Genomic DNA, 19,820 nt, shown 5'->3' with positions numbered 1-19,820 from the left:
TTGGGAGAGCAGTCACTCGATAGACACTCAAAAGGACACTCGTTAGACACTCGTTAGAGATCGATTGGGAGGTGATATTGTTTAGGGAGTTTGTAACCAACAGGACCCAGTTCCACAGTTGTGAGTTAGAGTTAACTCTGAGTTAAAGTTAGTTCATTTTCAATGAGTTAACTCAGAGTCAAATCTTAACTCACAATTGTGGAACTGGACCCAGGAGTGTAGGCAAGGGATCAATTTTGAGAGCTAGGATTTGGATTGCGTTCTCAGTTCAAATATTAAGGTAAATAAATTCGCTTTATCTTCGCTATATTCATTCGAATTTCCGGTATTTTAGTTTTTACTTAGGTTTGTGCGCGGACCGATCATCGCTTTCATTAATATACGACTAAGGAGAGGATTGTGACCGGCGTATCATTACCGTATAGCAGAAATTATGAATGGCGGTTCTTTACGTTTAGTATGAATTCCATATCTATTTCAAAATTCAATTGCCATGGCCCGCACGTCACAACAGACGCTCTCGGGAAACAGCCCTCATATTTCGGCGTCAATTTACCTAACAGTTTACCGACTTTCCTGCAATTTAGTAAATAGATAGTCTTTGTTCGCGATTTACTTCTGTTACAAACTATATTAAATCGGAGCTTCATTCTCGCCCAAAACAGTCTGTCGGCTGGAGTCTTTTAGAATAAAACTCACCAACAGGTAAGCTTATGATAATGAAATATGCAGCTCATGGTTACAGTTGCGTAGTCCGGGTCCAATCCAGGCGTCTGTTTCGGAAAACCAAGGCTTTCACAAAGATTTGAATCTTGCATTTTAGGGCAATCGGAAATGTTATAGATAAATGATTTATAGGTTTCTGGTTATTTTCGCAGATTTTGAACACCTCCGACATCATGAATAAATGCGTCTTGTTGATTTGTTTAACGATGCTTATTTGCACATCTATGGTTCAAGGTTGGGTTTGGCGTTTTGCGAATTTCAACAACATTGCTGAAAACGAATCGAAAAGTTTCAGAAAACTGAGGCAAGAAAACTGTGTATATAGCTCCGTTCATTGATGAAGTTATTTTGAAGAATTTATTCATAAAAATAAGATATGTATGTGATTAATTTTAGACACGGAGTTCCGGGTGCAAGGGTCAGTATCTGGAAACTCGCTAAGTAACCTTCGAATCGAATTTAATTAACATCCGGATGTTTATGTTTTCTTTGCTTTCAATGATTTCGAGAAATTTACTTTTATAGGGTGTTTGCTGCAAAATCGCTTACAACGCATGTCTACGGTAAGTTAAACCTACGATCTCAACAATGAAATTGCTCGTTGGTTAAACGCTGCACAACTGCAGCCTTCTTTCATCCGGATGTATTTAAAAATGGCACTAACTTTTACGTTCAATAAATTGTTTACCAGGGATAATAAACCCATACTAAACACCGTCAGACACCGCCAGGAACTGCCAGGAACCGTCAGGAACCATCAGACACCGTCAGACACCGTCAGGAAGACCGTCAGGAAATAAAAAACAATGATTGTGAATTCTAAAATTGAATATTTTATATTAAAATCAACACTAAATGAGCCCTACTGTGCAAATTGAATTTGGAAATAAATTTTTTCATATAACACGAGTTTTCCTTTGTAAACTCGACAATAAGCTTTTTCCGATTTTGTTTCTAAATCTAACAATCACTTTATTTTGCCAAATTGTTATTACTTCGAAATGACAACAAAGTGATTAATAAATTGCAAACTGGGTCTGTTCCATGTTCCCTAACCCCTAACAGACACGCCTGATGCACAACGCACTAATGAACTATGCTTTTATTTCGAGCTATAAGACCCCCTACTTAATTATTGGGGTTTTTAGATACACTACATATCATATTGCCACGGGTCACTAATCCTATTCACAATTAACACATAAAAACCAACAAATGATTCTTCAGCACGTCATATTTTGTTATCTCTCTATCGCGACGGGTGATTCCAATTTTATTGTGGTGAGATTCTTGATAGAACGAAGTTGTGAGGAATGAAAGGATAACCATGAGTGACAAAAAACCAACCAGACGGAAAAAGGCACCTGCCGTATTTACGCCAAGTAATGTTGCCAAGAAGCGACGAGATCAATTACAATTTAAAAAAAACATAACTTGACACATACATTCTTATTGCCATATCAATTTTCATGGATATTTGTATCAACTAGTATATATAAATTTAATTTTCTAGTTAATTTTTCATTTGTTTATTTTGTATAAAATCTTATATTTGTATCAATGTATAATTATTCTAAAATAAGATCGATTACTTTGCCTTGATTTCAATGTACATTACAGTTCGAAAAAGTTGAATAAATTGCGTTTCCTATTCATGTAAATATCAATTTTGTCAGTCATTTACCTTGTATAAATTTATAATAAAGTTTCTTTTTTTCATTAGATTATTTTGCCTTTTAAAAGTTGAATAAATGGGCCGGAATAAATTGTTTACCAGGGATTGCGTTTCCTATTCATGTAAATATCAATTTTGTCAGTCATTTACCCTGTGTAGTGTATTTGTATATTGTTATTTTAAATTTTGCCTTTATTTTAATTTCGGCGTACTCTTAATGTATAAGCTTGAGTTGATTTCTCAAATTGTGAATAAACAACATTTTAGTATTTTCAAGAGTCGTTTCAAATTTGCTTTCCTTTTCTGCCTTCAAGATTCACTCTTCATGACGGTGTCTGACGGTCTTCCTGACGGTGTCTGGCACGGTTTCTGGCGGTTCTAGGACGTGTCTGACGGTCTTCCTGACGGTGTCTGACACGGTTTCTGGCGGTTCTAGGACGGTGTCTGACGGCTCCTGACGGTGTTTAGTATGACCGCTTTACACATCTTTTATTTCTGGAAAACAAGAAGACTGAGTAGACCATCTTTTGGGAATTTGTTTGGCAAGGGATAAATAAACCCAGCGGCCTTTCCCGGAGGCATTGTATGATATGCAAATGAAAAGTTTTGTTGTTTTGAGAGGAAGAATAAAGAATTTTGATCTTGAATTCACTGTTACCTATCGTGACTGGTCAACTCGAGTTTTGATATACTGGGAATGGATAACTGAATAATATACATTTTCATGATTAAAAGTATATTATATATTTGTCATCCAAAAGTAACAGAATAACTCGCATATGCAGTACATACATTAAACTCGCTGAATATAGCCTCCTACCGGTACGTTGACCATTAATGAAGTTTAAACACAAAAACAAAAACAAGTTTTAAGATTCCATGCGTGTAGATGTTGCTTACCTTTCTCATTTCTTTCCGAATTGAACTCAATCAAGAGCATAGTTGAGACATAAGGGTTCATGCTGGAAAAAAATATTCTCTTCTACTTTTGGTACGTACAATCATCGTTGTCGTTCTCGCGTTTAACCCTTTCGTTACGTGCTACCGGGTACGCCCGGTGACTTTCGTACCACAGATTCGCTACGCGGTACACAGTCACCGGTGACTCGTATTTTCATAGAGAATAATCATAATACCAACGCGCCATCTATCACCTTCTAAGTATTTCAGCTTCTTTGTACAGGGAAGAAAAATTAGTTGCGCGGTTTCGTTTAAATGCTTGACCAGTAGAGTCGTGCCTCACAAATTCATTCTCCAGACCGGTCTGGATAATTCATGGCAAACCTTAAGTGCTGTTAGAGTTGGGATTATCGGAGTGGTCGTCGAGGATTTAGCGATGGTGTCCGAGGAAGGAGCTACATGGATCAGAATTTGAGGACAGTTGAATCAACAGAGTCCTCGTCAAAGAATATGCAATTCGACAGGAAAAGCATTAATTACAAAAACATGATATGAAAATATATGGGCTAGAAATAACATGATTTCGATGTTGATCAGAATTGGAAGACAGTTCAACCTTCGTCAAAGAATATGCAATACGACAGGAAAAGCATCACATGATATGAAAATATGAGGAAATAACATGATTTCGATGTTAATTTTCAGTAAGTTGCGCAACATAATAAAACGCATTCCAGGCACATGATGAGAATTTGGTTGAATGATATCTCAAAACAATCTAAAAATGGTTATTATCGAAGGAATATAAATCACAACGAGAGAGAAATCCCACAATAAATTCAGCCAAAAATGAAAAGTTCTATCATGCGACGCAACGCCGTTTCGGGCTTACTGATGATGGCTAAAAGCATTTAGCCGTTGCTCGAAATATAATCATTTCATTATAAACTTTTTATTTTTGGCTGAATTTATCGTGGGATTTCTCTCGTTTTTATCATACACGGATATTGTGGATTTTCTCGTCTCAAAATTGCCTAAATAACAACGTATACAATCAATTAACTTTTTATTCCGAAAACTCTTTTTAACAGCACTATCAAATGCATTTATAAATTCTACTTAATTTTAATGATTTAACATATATACGCGTCTTTACTTCTAGAGGCTTTGGCATTTTTACCGAATTTTGACTATTAGATCTATCCGCGCCACCGGCTCTGTGAACTTTAAGGCCTAAAGTATTTAACACTAAAACGCTTATTTAGTGAAGCCTCTATACTGACCAGACAACATTGAGCCTAAAAACGAATTAACCACACAGGGGCTCGTAACCGAGTTGTAAAAGATAATCTATCAATAGTATTTAGAACAATCATTTTATCATAGATATTGGATTAACAGATTATTGTTTTTACACTACCTACAACTCTGATACGAGCCCCTGTGGAATTAGCGAATGGGCCTCACTTGTAAAAGATAGGCCTAATCTATCAGTAGTATATAGAACAATTATTTTATCATAGATATTGGATTAACAGATTATTATTTTTACACTACCTACAACTCTCATACGAGCCCCTGTGGAATTAACGAATGGGCCTCACTTGTTTGTATCAATTTCTAGATCCTTGCGGTTATTTAATCCCGTTCTCTGGGATTCGAACTCGGAAACAATAAAACAATTCTGGGTAAAACCTGGTTCTGGAGTCAAGCGTCGAGCACCCGGTCCCCGTAAAACCGGGAAATGAGCAAAACTTTTCTGTGATTGTAACTTTTCTTGTTAATACAACTCTTGTCATGATGTTGAGAGTGATTGAGACAATAATTTTGATGACAATTTGTTGTTTGCAGTTTTCAGCTTCTAAAAATGAAGAAGATGGAGGTCGGTTTGAGTTGATAATGACTTAAATTATTGAACCTAAAATGACATGATTCAGATTGAACAAAACATCATCATTATTATTGCCGCATGATTGGGTATGAGAAACGAAAAGTGGATATTTTACCAGAGGGTTAGGGTCCGTTTAACCCCTGGATATAGGGTTAGGGTAAGGTTGAGTGCTATATATAGTTAAAACATTCGGTTGGGTTTTCGGTGAGCTCGGTGGTCTAGTGCCTTTTTTTAATTTTATCTTAAAATAGGGATTGTCCCTGTTATTTATTTGGTTGGTAAATTCACAGGGGCTCGTAGAGTTGTAGGTAATGTAAAAACGATAATCTGTTAGTCCAATGTATATAGTATGTATAAAAATAACACATTCGATTAACAGATTATCGTTTTTACATTACCTACAACTCTGATACGAGCCCCTGTGGGTAAATTTCGTTTGATTTTTTGATTGAGTGTCCCTTACAGACCCACCACGGCACCACACCTGCTGGGAGCGAAACAGGAAAATTTTTTGAAATTTTCTCTGCAAGAAATATTTTTCCAGTCTTTGAAAGAGGGTACATTTGAATTTGAAGGGGACCTCCTTAAATCCGCCTTTGAGTAAGCCCTAGGCCTATTATTATATAGAATCTGGCATAACAACGTTTACTACGATAGGCCTAATGATACGTCAGTAAATAATCCACTTTTCCTATTGTCGCTATTTTCACCGTATCGCTTTTGATTTCAGATCTTATCGTGTTTACTGTGGCCACTGACAATACAGATGGATTTCAACGATTTATGAGATCCGCTCGAAAATATGATTATAATGTCAATGTAGGCATCTCCTAGAGACAGTGTCTTTGTGTGTCCTGTTGTTCATTTCATATTCGTCTTATGTAAACTCAAAATTCGTTGCCTACTTTGTTTTGCAGGTTCTAGGTATGGGTACGAACTGGGTAGGTGGTAATGTTGAGGGGCGCGGAAGTGGACGGAAAGTGAGGTTTCTGTCCGATGCTCTAGAATCGTATAAAGATGATGAAAATCTCTTGATTTTGTTCGTCGACAGGTTTGTGTATCTGGTGTCCCTCCTGCCCCCCCCCAAAAAAAACGCTTATTCGACCAAATATTTTCTCGAATGGAGGATGATAGATTGGAAACAAAACAAAATGTCTTAAGCCCAGCGTACTCTCAATGATTTCTTGGTGATTTTTGTCGCGAGTGATAAATTCACTACGATATCTATCGCCTGCTAGATTGGCAGCAAATCACCGTCAGTCACGTATAGTGTGGCTACTAGCGACGAGTGGCATTGAATTCATGAAAACCAGCTAATCAGCGCCCGGATAGAGTGTGCGATTGACTAAATGGCAGCGTTATGAAGTGAAGTGTCCCCAACAACTCGAGGCACGACAATGGCCTGCGATCGGCCACAAAAATCATCTAGTACGCCATGTAGGCAACCGGAGGGCGATTGTCGGTGATTTAAACAAAAATTGTCGACGATAAAAAGTCTTTCTGTTCGCGATGGAAAATTGCTTAGTGTGGGGTTCAGAGATTTGTAACGAATTGTGCAAACTTGTGCATTCTCAAATTTGAAACGGCAAAATTATAATATCATTATGTCACGATGAATGTCGCATTGTGCAGCAGCTTTGTTTGATAAGGTATTATGGTATGAATTTTGAATTTAAGACTTTTAGGGTGGAAAATCTACAGAAGCCCCTTGGTGACATACGATGTAATCTTTCCACAATTTCGACTTATTAAGTCGAAATTCGAGAAATATGTCAGATTTCGAGTTATTTTTATGTCAAATTTCGAGATATTAAGTCTACATGAAAATAACACAAAATTTGACATAATTAACTAGAAATTCAACATAATAAGTCGAAATTGTGAAGGGATTATCTCTTATGTCACCCTAGGGGCTTCCATAAAAATCCCCCCTCGAGTAAAATTTTTTTCTGAAACCAGGGATAAAGAGAACCGCAGTGGAAATTTGAATTTCAGTTACGACCTTGTGTTTACCCAAACAGCCGAAAAAATCAAGGAACTATTCGCAAAAATGGATGCGAAAGCTGTTTTTGGCGCTGAAGATTTCTGTTGGCCTGATCGAAGTCTGAAGGTCAGTTAGTTTGCTCAAAAGGGGACATCGATATTTGATTTGAATATCAGGACAAATGTACTTCATATTTGAAATATCAGCAATTTTGTTCAGTACAGCACATTGAAATATCAATAGTTTCTTTCAGTAAAGCACATTGATATTAGAAATATCAATAGTTTTGTTCAGTACAGCACATTGATAATAGAAATACCAGTAGTTTTGTTCAGTAAAGCACATTGATATTAGAAATATCAGTAGTTTTGTACAGTACAGCATATTGTTATTAGAAATATCAGTAGTTTTGTTCAGTAAAGCACATTGATATTAGAAATATCAGTAGTTTTGTTCAGTACAGCATATTGTTATTAGAAATATCAGTAGTTTAGTTCAGTACAGCACATTGATATTAGATATATCAGTAGTTTTGTTCAGTACAGCACATTGATATTAGAAATATCAGTAGTTTTGTTCAGTACAGCATATTGATATTAGAAATATCAGTAATTTTGTTCAGTACAGCACATTGATATTAGAAATATCAATAGTTTTGTTCAGTACAGCATATTGATGTTAGAAATATCAGTAGTTCTGTTCAGTACAGCATATTGATATTAGAAATATCAGTAATTTTGTTCAGTACAGCACATTGATATTAGAAGTATCAATAGTTTTGTTCAGTACAGCACATTGATAATAGAAATACCAGTAGTTTTGTTCAGTACAGCATATTGTTATTAGAAATATCAGTAGTTTTGTTCAGTACAGCACATTGATATTAGAAATATCAGTAGTTTTGTTCAGTACAGCATATTGTTATTAGAAATATCAGTAATTTTGTTCAGTACAGCACATTGATATTAGAAATATCAATAGTTTTGTTCCGTACAGTACATTGATAATAGAAATACCAGTAGTTTTGTTCAGTACAGCACATTGATAATAGAAATACCAGTAGTTTTGTTCAGTACAGCATACTGTTATTAGAAATATCAGTAGTTTTGTTCAGTAAAGCACATTGATATTAGAAATATCAGTAGTTTTGTTCAGTACAGCATATTGATATTAGAAATATCAGTAATTTTGTTCATTACAGCACATTGATATTAGAAATATCAGTAGTTTTGTTTAGTACAGCACATTGATATTAGAAATATCAGTAGTTTTGTTCAGTAAAGCACATTGATATTAGAAATATCAGTAGTTTTGTTCAGTACAGCATATTGATATTAGAAATATCAGTAATTTTGTTCAGTACAGCACATTGATATTAGAAATATCAGTAGTTTTGTTTAGTACAGCACATTGATATTAGAAATATCAGTAGTTTTGTTTAGTAGCCTACAAGCTGATTTGTTTTAAAAAATAAACCGTTATGAGTGTTTCATGCGAATTTTCGACTGTTTTTATTTTAGTCTCGTTACCCAGCTGTACAACACAATGAAAAGAGGTATCTCAATTCGGGAGGTAAGTACCGTAAAATAGAATAGAAATCCCCGATTGATGAAGTATTTTGTTTGTTCTTATCTTTTTTTGTGATTTTACCTAAATCTCATCATTGTCAGTCTTCACTGACATAAACTGAGATTGCATGGTTTAATTTTCGTAGGTTTGATATTTTCACTGTTATGTATTTCAAGGGTTTATTGGATACGCGGCGACTATTTATAGAATCGTCACTCACTCGCCGATCGAAGATAATTTTGACCAGTTGTATTACACTCGTGTATTTCTGGATGAGGATTCAAGGGTGAGTGGACTTTTTCCCCTCTGATCATCAATCAGAGCATCTGTGTTTTCCATATGCTGAAATTTTTAAAGGGGCTGCAAGTGTAAGACATTGTGGCTGGCGAAGTAGCATTCAAGGCTTTCAACAATATATTTCAGAGCAATTATCAGCAATGACATCCACTCTGGTAGGGGCAGCCGATATTTTTTGGCTGATTTTCAGAGGGTCGGATGAAAAAATGAAAGGGGTGGTCGCCCCACTAAAACCTGTAATGGATGTTTCCCAATCAATGAATTCTTAATTGCAGGATCAACTGAACATAAAACTCGACACGAAGGCAGAAATTTTTCAGAACCTACATGGAGCTTTTGGTGCGGATCATGATTATTTTCGTCGGCACTCGCAAAAATTTCATCTGATATTTTCATTGTTGTCTGTTAATTTGTGTTCGTGTTTATTTTGCAGATGAAGTGACTCTGAAATTCGAAGACGAAAATGGGTTTTTGTATAATACCAGAACCGGTTCGACTCCTGTTGTTGTTCACGGAAATGGACCGATAAAGGTGATTTTTGATTTCTCATATGATTGATATCGATTTTTATCGAAGTTGGATCCGATCTACTGTTTAACTCGGATGTTGAAATATTTTCGGAGCCAATGAATGACAGGTATATACCATTAATCTCGGATCTAGCTTTGAATGACCGACAGATTTTCACAGTCCGAAAAGATCCGATTTGAGTGCTGTGTACTGTAGAACCAGGGTCTCAGCCAGCACCCGTCCTACCCGTCATTTACAACGGGGAGAAAATGAAAAACTGAAAGTTTGGTCAAGACGGGTCAGAATCTGAAGATTTTCTCAAAAATGACAGGCTGTATAAACATAGCAGGCGTTTTGTTTATTATGCATCCATCTGACCCTTTACAATAAATAAATGATAACCCCTTGTGGAGTACGTATGTATGTCATGATACTGTAGCCTGCAAACTTAAAAATAGCTTCTGCACCTATCATGGTATGGAAGTACTGCTGTTATGTATATCAGTGCCTAGAGGAGTGTCTAGTGACATTGCTCAACCCCCCGAAAGTCCTAGTAAATGATAGATAAATATATACATACTTAGATCTCAGTTAAATTAAGCTTCATTGTTTTTTTCATTAATTTCTATCATTGTTCACATTCAGACAGGTTTTATACTTATCCATTCCTCTGACCCCAAGTGCTCTTAAAAGCACTTAAATTGTGGCCGAAATTCAAAATTTTTGGGGGGTGGGCCCCCAAGTCCCCCTGCGGCGCCACTTGAGTTGGACTGGCTGATTATTTCGGATGTTCCAATTTTGACAGGTATATATATCTGGCGAAGACCTTGTGTAGAACGAAAACGAGTTTCACTTCAGATCATTACATCGCGATGGTCTGTATTTGACTTCTGTCGATCTATTTCAGCCTGAATTCAACAGTTTGGCGAATTACCTGGCAAAATCATGGACTCCTGTCCACAACTGTCTCATCTGTAATGAAGAGAAACGAAGTCTGAAAGGTTTAAAGGTAAAGTAGAAAGGATGAATTTCACGAATTTTTACTCAAATTTTGATTATGTCAGTAGAATTCTGCGAACTCGCAACCAGTCAAATGAGTTAAATCCTAACTCGGAAACCACTTGTCATAGGTTTTTAGTAACTACAGAAATTTTGGCCATCTATGTATAAATCTTTCTGCTTACCAGAATGCAGACTTGACACTACTATTTGATTTACTATTTTAAGAGCTCAATTGCAACCAAAATGATCATACAGGTAATATTCTTGAAATGAGAATAATTTCTAGTTCATTTTCAATTACTTTAGAGGTCGTATTGTGGTGAAAACTACTACAGTGGTAGATACCGAGAATGAGATGAAATTCACTGTATGCCGTGATTAGTTAATTATTAAGTTCCGTATGTGAATACTTTCATATTTCCCAGGAAGAGGACTATCCGACTGTGCAGATGTCTGTTTTCATCGAATTTCCGACTCCGTTCTTAGAGATTTTCTTCAAGCGACTGGTTAATTTAGCTTATCCCAAGTCAAAATTAGACATCTATCTCCATTGCAAGGTACATAAAAACTTACATAGTATAAGGCGCGCACATTTTTTGCCGAAACGTGGAAGACCTCAGATGACATACAAGATATAAGATACCGCATACTATCTCGTATCATATCTCTAGAAAAGAACTGACCTGTGTTAACTGGTGATCAATTTTTAAGAACCCGCACCGGATATTTGTGTGAAATAACTTTTCAAGTTCTCAGTTTTTTATATGAATTTACAGAATTATTTATATCACGTAAATTTTCAGCGTTTTCCAGTGTAGGACTTTTTTTATCACATTTCAGTGTTTATCGTTGCTTTATTTTCTCTTTGACAGATTCGCAAACAAATGGACGTCGTCAATGAATTCATTAGAGATTATAAACCCGAGTACAATTCGTTCACGGTTGTAGATTTCGATGAAGAAACTGCTCGCAATAAAGCCATGTAAGTATGACTGACACTGCTGTGAATTCAAGAGAATGTTTAGACTCAGGTTTTATTGATTACTTTTGACTTTAACCTGGAAGGTACCGTAATTAAATTATTGCTGGTGTGCAATTGTGTTAAAATTGACTTTTAAAACTGGCCCCTTAGCATTGTCCTCTGCAATGTAATGAAACTGCAGAAGAGTACGAAGGGAAAGATCATTTACATTTGAAAATTTTCAAAAATTGCTTGTTCTTGGTCCTAGTCCCTTGCATACGAAGTAAAAAGTTATAAATAGTTTAGAAGGCACTGCGATTAGGGACCATCCATTTATCTGCCGATTTCTGACCCCTCTTGTAGGTAGCTGTACTTTTCACTTTTGTACGCATTTGTTTGCATTTTTCACAGACCCCCTATCGTGGTCCCTTAAAAGCATTATTTGCTCGTGATCTCTTGAGTTCACAACTAGAATATTGTACTACGACTTTGAAATTGGTTATCCCAGTCCAGAATCTTAAACCATCTAATCTATTTACAATTTTGTTATATTTGTTTCAGCGATGCATGTACAACGCGGCAATGTCAATATCTATTCGTCGTCGACTCTGAGGCGCAGTTCACGAATCCTAACACGCTTCAACTTCTCATCGAACAGAACAGGTGATTAGTAATCAAATATCGCTTCTAGCTCGACGCTTCCAACCCATGGAGCGGGTTTCATTGATGCTGTTGAAATCTGTTGTATTTTGCAGATCGATAATCGCCCCGTTGTTGGTGCGTCGCGGCCGAATGTGGTCGAACTTCTGGGGAGGCATTACGAAGGCAGAATTCTACCGGCGATCCGAGGATTACATGGATATCGTGAGCGGAAACATAGTGTAAGAAATTTAAGTTGGGGCGTACCGCTTATCGCTTAAGACCGCCAAAGGAATTGTACTTCTAATCAATGCTGCATTTAATGAAGTACTAGAGAATCAAGTAGAGAAAGTTGACTCTAGAGGCTAATACAGCAACTGTGGAAAATCATTTTAGCAGTAAGTGAAAGATTTGTTTACTGCATGCCAGATTAAGAAATGCTCATCAAAAATAACTGACCAAAGCTGGTTGAAAAAATTCAACAGCAGTTGGATAGAGATGGTCAGTGATCTCCATAAGTGGTTTTAGGAAGGGAGACTACGACGTACATTTCCGTAGTGTCCTCAGGCAAGACATATATCCTCATTGCCTCTCTCCACCCAGGAGGAAATCTGGGTACCTGGCCTGATGGATGACTCCTGAGCGTTAGTACAGTAGTTGCTTGGATGCAACTTCTCCCCAAGGAGAGATGATTGATACATGGAATGGAGTTATAGGCTGGGGGTAATAATACCAAATTTGTAACGCATTTGAACTGACTTTGGTTGGGATACCTGTGCTATATAACGGACACACTATTATTATTTACATTGGGCCTTGGTTTATTGGGCGAAACTTTATGGCATCTGTGTATTTTAGGCTAAAAAACTTGTGGTATATTTTGATACAATCATTTGCGAGTACCAGTTCTGCAAATCCAAAGTCGACTTTTAAACATTATCCCTAGTTAAGTCCCCACAGTTGTGAGTTGAATTTCACACTTAGGTAAGGAGAATTGAAGGTAAAATAAAATGATTGAGTCAAACCCAACATTCCGTAAAGCATCTTGATATGACTAGCCATGAGCAGACCTGACTACCACCACTACAATTTGAGATCACCAGGTAGTTCGCTACTCTTTTAAGACTTCAACTACTCCCAAAACTTTCGAAGTACTCTCAAAATCAGAATGACTTTTCAACTATTCATGCCAAATAATTCCAATTAGTGGTGAAAACTACTCTGAAATGGAAATTCCAGAATAGTCAGGTCTGTATGTGTGAAACTTGGTACCAGCACAATTAACCCTCATCTGCTTTTATGCTAGTGTTTATTGGTGATTTTTAGAGGGCTGTGGAATGTACCGTATATCAGTGTTTCTTACCTGATCCAAGGACATAAACTCGCTAAAATGAAAGGCATTTACTCGAAGGATGGCTGGGACGCCCATTTAGCATTTGCTTCAAATCTACGCAAAAAGGTAAGAAAATAATGTATGATCCATTTTTCCAGCTTATCTGAAATATGATTCCTGTAGAAATCGACTTAGGTAAATTACCTGAGGGAGAAAAATCCATTTGCCCATCATTGTCTATCTATTAAAACTTGAAGTTGTACTTGTGTGCGCTTACATAATTTGTATTGGAACATTTCATTGTGTATACGTTGTAATGTACTATAGAAAAGCTTAGTTAGGGTATAGTAAATAGAAGTTATCAAAATACAGTAAAACTTGCCTAAAGCCGGAAAGGTTGGGTGCGGCAAAGCAAGTCCAACTTTAAAAAATTTCCAACTAAGACTACGTCTTGTGAGTCAAATTTGGTGACATTTACTGAAAAAGTTCAATGAAGAAAATGAAAATCCAGTTGAACCTACTTTGCATAAATGACGTCTTAGCTCTGTAGGATTACCTTCCGCAGAGAAAACTAACAAACCAAGGCCCGGTTACATAGACTGAGTATGAAAGTTATCCCTTGGGGTAAATCCTCAATCGGGGTGACAACCACCATAGTAACAACGAGAAACCATAGTTATAACAGACAAATTTCAAAATGTTCCCAGGGACTATTATTCTTGCACATCTATGAAACCCAGCTCCGGTTACTGTCGATCCTTGTCGATCCTTTGACAATTTTCAAAACTTTCTCTCATTGGTCCGAGTTATTCTTATTTTTATAAGTAACAATATATCAACTACTCGACCAACTAAGGGAATCTGATTTGATATGAAAATGAACTGGAAAATTCTGTACCCAGTAATTGCTTCCGACTAGTTCGATTTTCCAATTTAGGAAATTTTTTGTGATGTAACTGCGTAAAACAAAAAAAAATTATCAACTTAAAAAAACTTGAAATTTATTTTTTGTACCTGTTAAATAGGGAATGTTCATGTACTTGACGAATGTCAATTCATACGGACACCTGATCAACATTGAGAACTACGACCTATCACCGAAACATCCCGATTTATATCAAATTTTTGATAATAGACCGGTGAGTATCTTGTGTAGTTTGCTGACTGAGTACTAGCTTCACTGCGGAATTATCATTAATTAACATCGCCATATCACATCATCAACTTATATTGTGCCTTAAAACCCTAACAGCCGAAATAATTGAAATGCACACACGATTTCTATCATTGAAAATTGAGAGAGTGGCCATGTTTGTGTTTGCTGCTTCGCGTAAATCCCGTGCGGTGGCGCACCCGCGCGGAGTGGGGCCGATACGTCTAGCCCAAAAACTGGCCTGTTCAGAATCAAAATGGCCGACTGGCAGCCATTGTTGTCCCTCACATCCCCAAGAAGATATTCCGCCGTGATACGGCATGGAAGCAGGTGTTGTGTGCTTTGCTTTACGTTACCCTGTTTAACCCTTTCAGTGCGTCTACACCACAGTGCGGTGTATAAATCAGTGATAGATTTTGCTAGTACACCGCACAGCGGTGTATTGATGTAATAAGTAATTATCTCTTGATAAATGGCAGCACCTGTCAAACAGTGAAATACTAGTAACTAACGATACACCACACCGCGGTGTAGACGCACTAGAGTGGTATTCCCGTTATTCAACACACTAGGGTGGAATTTTTTAAAATTTTCAAAAATCTCCAGCACTAGGGTATTAATTAGTCAGCACTGAAAGGGTTAAATGCTACATTTCCGTATATATTGGTATCAATGTAGCATATTTTGTAACAAAATTCAAATGCGAATTTCTATCCCATGGCAAGTTTTACAATTATGGCGAGTTTCAAGTTCATCGATTACTATATTTGTTCCCTGGGGGTGTTGAATAATCAAATTTTCACATTGTCAGTGGGCACTGTGTCCTCGGATCCCTCGTTCATTTTGTCAACAAAACAATTGGTGCATTTGAGGGCAGGAGTGCACCTGATATTGCCTTTTTGGACATCAATTCAAAGTGCTCTCTTGGGATGTTACAAGTTCTTCAAAATTACCCCCTGGATGCGCGCCTGATGAGGCATTTCACTGAAAATTTGAACCTTTGTTTGAGACCCACTCGTATGAACCGAAATAATACCATCTCAAATTTGAATCCCTGTACCGGAGGTTGATAAATATGAATAGTTATGCCTTACAATAATTTGTAGGAATGGGAAATGAAATATATACACAGTGAATATCATGAAAGTTTGAAAGACAAATTTGTACCAAAACAGGTATGGTTGATATATCTTATAGGCCTATTTCTTTAGCAGGACACGTTTATTTCCATAAGGCCCATGGTATTTATAGCTGCCCTGTCAAGTTGACTAACGTCAGTTTCAATTGAAATTGTTAAACCCCTCAAAAGAAGTGTAGCCATGTGGCCACCAGGGGTTGCTGAATACTTGAAAAGTGACGATATCAGATCACCTTGTAAACGTAATATATTTCATTACGAAGATGTGTTGCATATATACAGCCCATGGAATGATACACACCCCTGTGCAAATTTTCAAGGTCACACAATTTTTCATTTGGCCACCAGGGGTTACTGAATATATGAAAACAGGCAATTTCGGATTAACTTCTAAACGAAGGAGATTTTCATAACGGGTTGCAGATATGTGGTCCGGGGGGTATTTTAGGCCACTAGGCATAATTCTAATCATCACAAGATTGAAATACTCAATTTCAGCCGTGTCCCGATGTTTATTGGCTTCCCGTCGTTACTCCGAAATATTGCTGGGATCTGATCGAAGAGATGGAAAATTACGGAAAATGGTCGGGCAGCAAAAATGAGGTACGTTAGATCGACGTGATTTCAATTCTGATTCGTGGGTTCGATGGGTTTTCTTTGTTTATATACAGGATGTTCGATTAGCGACTGGTTATGAGAATGTACCCACAGTCGATATACACATGAATCAAATCATGTATGACAGACATTGGCTGGAATTTCTGCGTCGCTATATTCAACCGCTTCAACAAAAAGTCTACACTGGGTATTTTCATGATGTAAGTCTACATTTGACACTCGTCTGATTGTAATCGGGCTATTTGAGGGGGGTTTCAGTGTATGGTTGCCGACTGGGTCGTGCCTTCGTAATAATCATGGGCAAGGCGTTAAGATAGTATGGATTTAACACTTACACAGTCAACCCCCAATATACCCCAATATTAACTCGTCAATTTAATTCCAAGCTGTACCCCCGCCTACGGCCAGGTTTTCTCGATGTACATCTCTATACCAATGCATAGTAAAACACCCCCGAGATACCACCATACTCTCTATACCGCCAAATACATTCTGCACCAATGTGGGCAGTATAGCGGAGGTTGACGATATATGGTTAAACCAGGGACAGATTAACCAAGGTTCTCCGTATATGTATTTTCAGCCACCTCAAGCCGTGATGAATTTCCTCGTGAGGTACAAACCGACTGAACAACCGCTCCTCAGACCTCATCATGATTCTTCCACTTACACGTTGAATATGGCTCTGAATAGAGCAAATGTTGACTACGAGGTGAATTTCAAAACGTATACAGTTTCTTTGCAGGTTCTTCTCTGGCTCTCTCTCCCCTTATTTGAGAAAAAGAAACCGAAAGTTTGAGGGATGTACAAGAAAACTAACTTGAAAGTTTATTGATGCCTTGAAAAATAACACATATAAAAATATTGCGGTAATTGCGGTGACATACGAGAAAACTTTTTCACAATTTCGAATTTCGACATAATAAGTGGAATTTCGTGTTAATTAAGTCGAATTTCGAGTTTTATTTTCATAATGTAGGCCTTTTATACAAATTATATAATATTAAGGATCAGTAAAGTACGGAAGCCCCTAGGTGACATACGAGAAAACTTTTTCACAATTTCGACTTATTAAGTCGAAATTCAGAAATTCGACTTAAGTCAAAATTGTGAAAAAAATTTCTCGTATGTCACCTAGGGGCTTCCGTAGTAAAGTTATTTGGATTTGAATATATCGATAATTGAATTGACCAGTCTAGCCCCATATATTAGTGATGTAGTGCACATCCTCTCAAAAATAATGATCAAAATATGTCCAAAAGAAATAAGAGTTATGAAATATAGTTAATTACGAAACAAATGCCAAAATTTACAATTGTGATTGTAATAATATTGATGACGTAGTGCCCATCAACTCGCACATAACCCCTCAAATAATGCGTACTAGGTATCGAGGAAGCATATGTAACTAAATACCACATTCGGGACATTCTTAAATTAGCACTGCACTGGAGACTTCAGTACTGCACCTGGGACATAACTAGATGGTGTTCCAAAACTTCCTTTTTTCTGCGACTTCTGAAGAGACTGGTTTCAATTCAATTTTAAAAACATGACTTCGATCGAATTTGAACATTTCCGATTTGATTCGAAGGTGTTAATTTTTTTATCTTGTGTAATTTTCAGGGAGGCGGAGCTCGATTTATTCGTTACGATTGCGCCGTGAGGAATACTCGTCAGGGATGGGCGTTACTGCATCCCGGTCGATTGACTCATTACCACGAGGGACTACGAACAACCAACGGCACGCGTTACATCATGGTTTCTTTCATCGACCCGTGAACAAAAAGAAACAAAAAACTGAAGATGCGAAATGATCGATAATTTGCATTTGAACGAAAAAGTCGAACTTGCTTAATCAGGATTTTCAGTTGATTCGGGCTGTATTCATAGTACGCTTCAAACACCACTCCGGATTTCTCACCACGCAACCAATATGATCCGGATTAAGTGGATTACTTGTGGGTGGGTTTAAACTGATTGTTTCTTGTAACTGTGTTAGGGCAATGTAGAAAATAGTAAAAATTGTATCATCAAATTAAGTAATTAGCTCAACTTATAGCAATCCATGCTGACATATGTTTTATACCAGTACCAGTAAATAGTAAGTTGTATTGGATTCTATTCAAGGTAGTGCTAGAATGAATATCATCTTCACCCGTCAAGGGATTCAAGAACCCACTACGCTAAAGCTGTTCCCCAAACCCCTTGACCTCACGACTTGGAATCGTTTCCAGCCGACCAGAATCCAGTTGGACCAAACATAGCGCTTGTAAAAACAACATTTGACTTTTGTTGGATTTCCCGTTTAGTGGACCAATCAGCGAATATTTTAGCGAACAAGGAAGTATTTCACAAGTTGATATATGACGTCATGCGCAAAAGTGCCAGTAATGATATCACGCGTCATGAGGCCAGGGGGCTGGTGGCGGCGAGTTTCGTGTTCGGGAGCAATGGCGGAACGATGGCAGGCAAAGAATATAGACATTGCGTTTGTTCTCGTTTCTGTCATGATAAATTGAAAGTCTTACATTAATCAACTGTATCATAATACTATTTTAGATTAGCTTCAACTATTAAAGTGGAACCTCGTTTTAATGAGCTCTGATACAACGATTCATTGGATATATATAACATAGAATTTCATCCTAAGTAAGACGATGTAATTCATTTCATACTGGATATGACGAGCTATCGGTTATAACGAACATATTTTCTAGTCTCTAGAAGATCGCTGTAACGAGGTTCCACTGTATTGCCTTTTATAACCGGAGTACTTGCTATTACATTATTTTCTAGCTTTTCAGATGCTCCATCAGAGATGGGTGCTCCATTGTCTCAAATATGCCGTTTTTGCAGATGGACGATGTTAGGTTTTTCTTTGTGGACTCTCGACTTCTTGTGCTGTATGCATCTAGATATCTATATAAATTGGTTGTAGGTTTTGGAGGACACATCACGGTCATTGGTTGGGGTGTTTCGTGTTGATGTGGCAATTCTTTGGTCCTAAATCACCGTGGGAAGGTTAGCTCAAAATGTGAATAATTACAAGAAGACATCAGATTTAGTAAAAGGAAATCATAACAAAATGAAGTAAATCATCATTCATTTTTCCCTCCGTAAGATATGCTCTTTGTGTGGTAGACTGTCGGTGCATAATATCCAGTTTATGATTATATAAGCATTTATCTGTTTAACACAGTGTAGTATTGTACCATTTCATTAGTATTTTATGATTTATGTTATAAAAGTCGATACATGTATTGGGAAATGAAATACAAAATCATATTCTTATAAAATATCAGTATTCAGTTGTGTGATCATTTGAGGTGTCTTAATGTTTCAGTCGCAAATTCGTGCTCAATTATTAAGAATATCTGGCCACTTGCATGGAAGTAGGCCTATGTCAGATTTCTTGCTTGTA

The 19,820-nt window shown here is 37.1% G+C and overlaps 1 protein-coding gene across 1 annotated transcript; it reads left to right on the top strand.

Moving 5' to 3' along the window:
- Positions 1-5,056: 5,056 nt before the first annotated feature.
- Positions 5,057-19,605, top strand: LOC141901863 (procollagen-lysine,2-oxoglutarate 5-dioxygenase 1-like). Its single transcript, XM_074789393.1, has 20 exons — positions 5,057-5,183; positions 5,923-6,011; positions 6,110-6,243; positions 7,188-7,302; positions 8,697-8,748; positions 8,922-9,031; positions 9,318-9,381; positions 9,476-9,573; positions 10,460-10,561; positions 10,980-11,111; positions 11,427-11,536; positions 12,077-12,178; positions 12,271-12,396; positions 13,481-13,613; positions 14,513-14,626; positions 15,747-15,815; positions 16,277-16,381; positions 16,450-16,596; positions 16,980-17,108; positions 18,023-19,605. Exons 1-20 carry the CDS (start codon positions 5,099-5,101, stop codon positions 18,176-18,178), a joined length of 2,172 nt encoding a protein of 723 aa, XP_074645494.1. The 5' UTR covers positions 5,057-5,098; the 3' UTR covers positions 18,179-19,605.
- Positions 19,606-19,820: the final 215 nt, after the last annotated feature.

The sequence above is a fragment of the Tubulanus polymorphus genome, chromosome 3 (genome assembly GCF_964204645.1).
Source record: "Tubulanus polymorphus chromosome 3, tnTubPoly1.2, whole genome shotgun sequence".
Lineage (NCBI taxonomy): Eukaryota > Metazoa > Nemertea > Palaeonemertea > Tubulaniformes > Tubulanidae > Tubulanus > Tubulanus polymorphus.
Note: the sequence above shows the minus strand (reverse complement) of the source record. Positions and strands in the feature narration are given on the sequence as shown.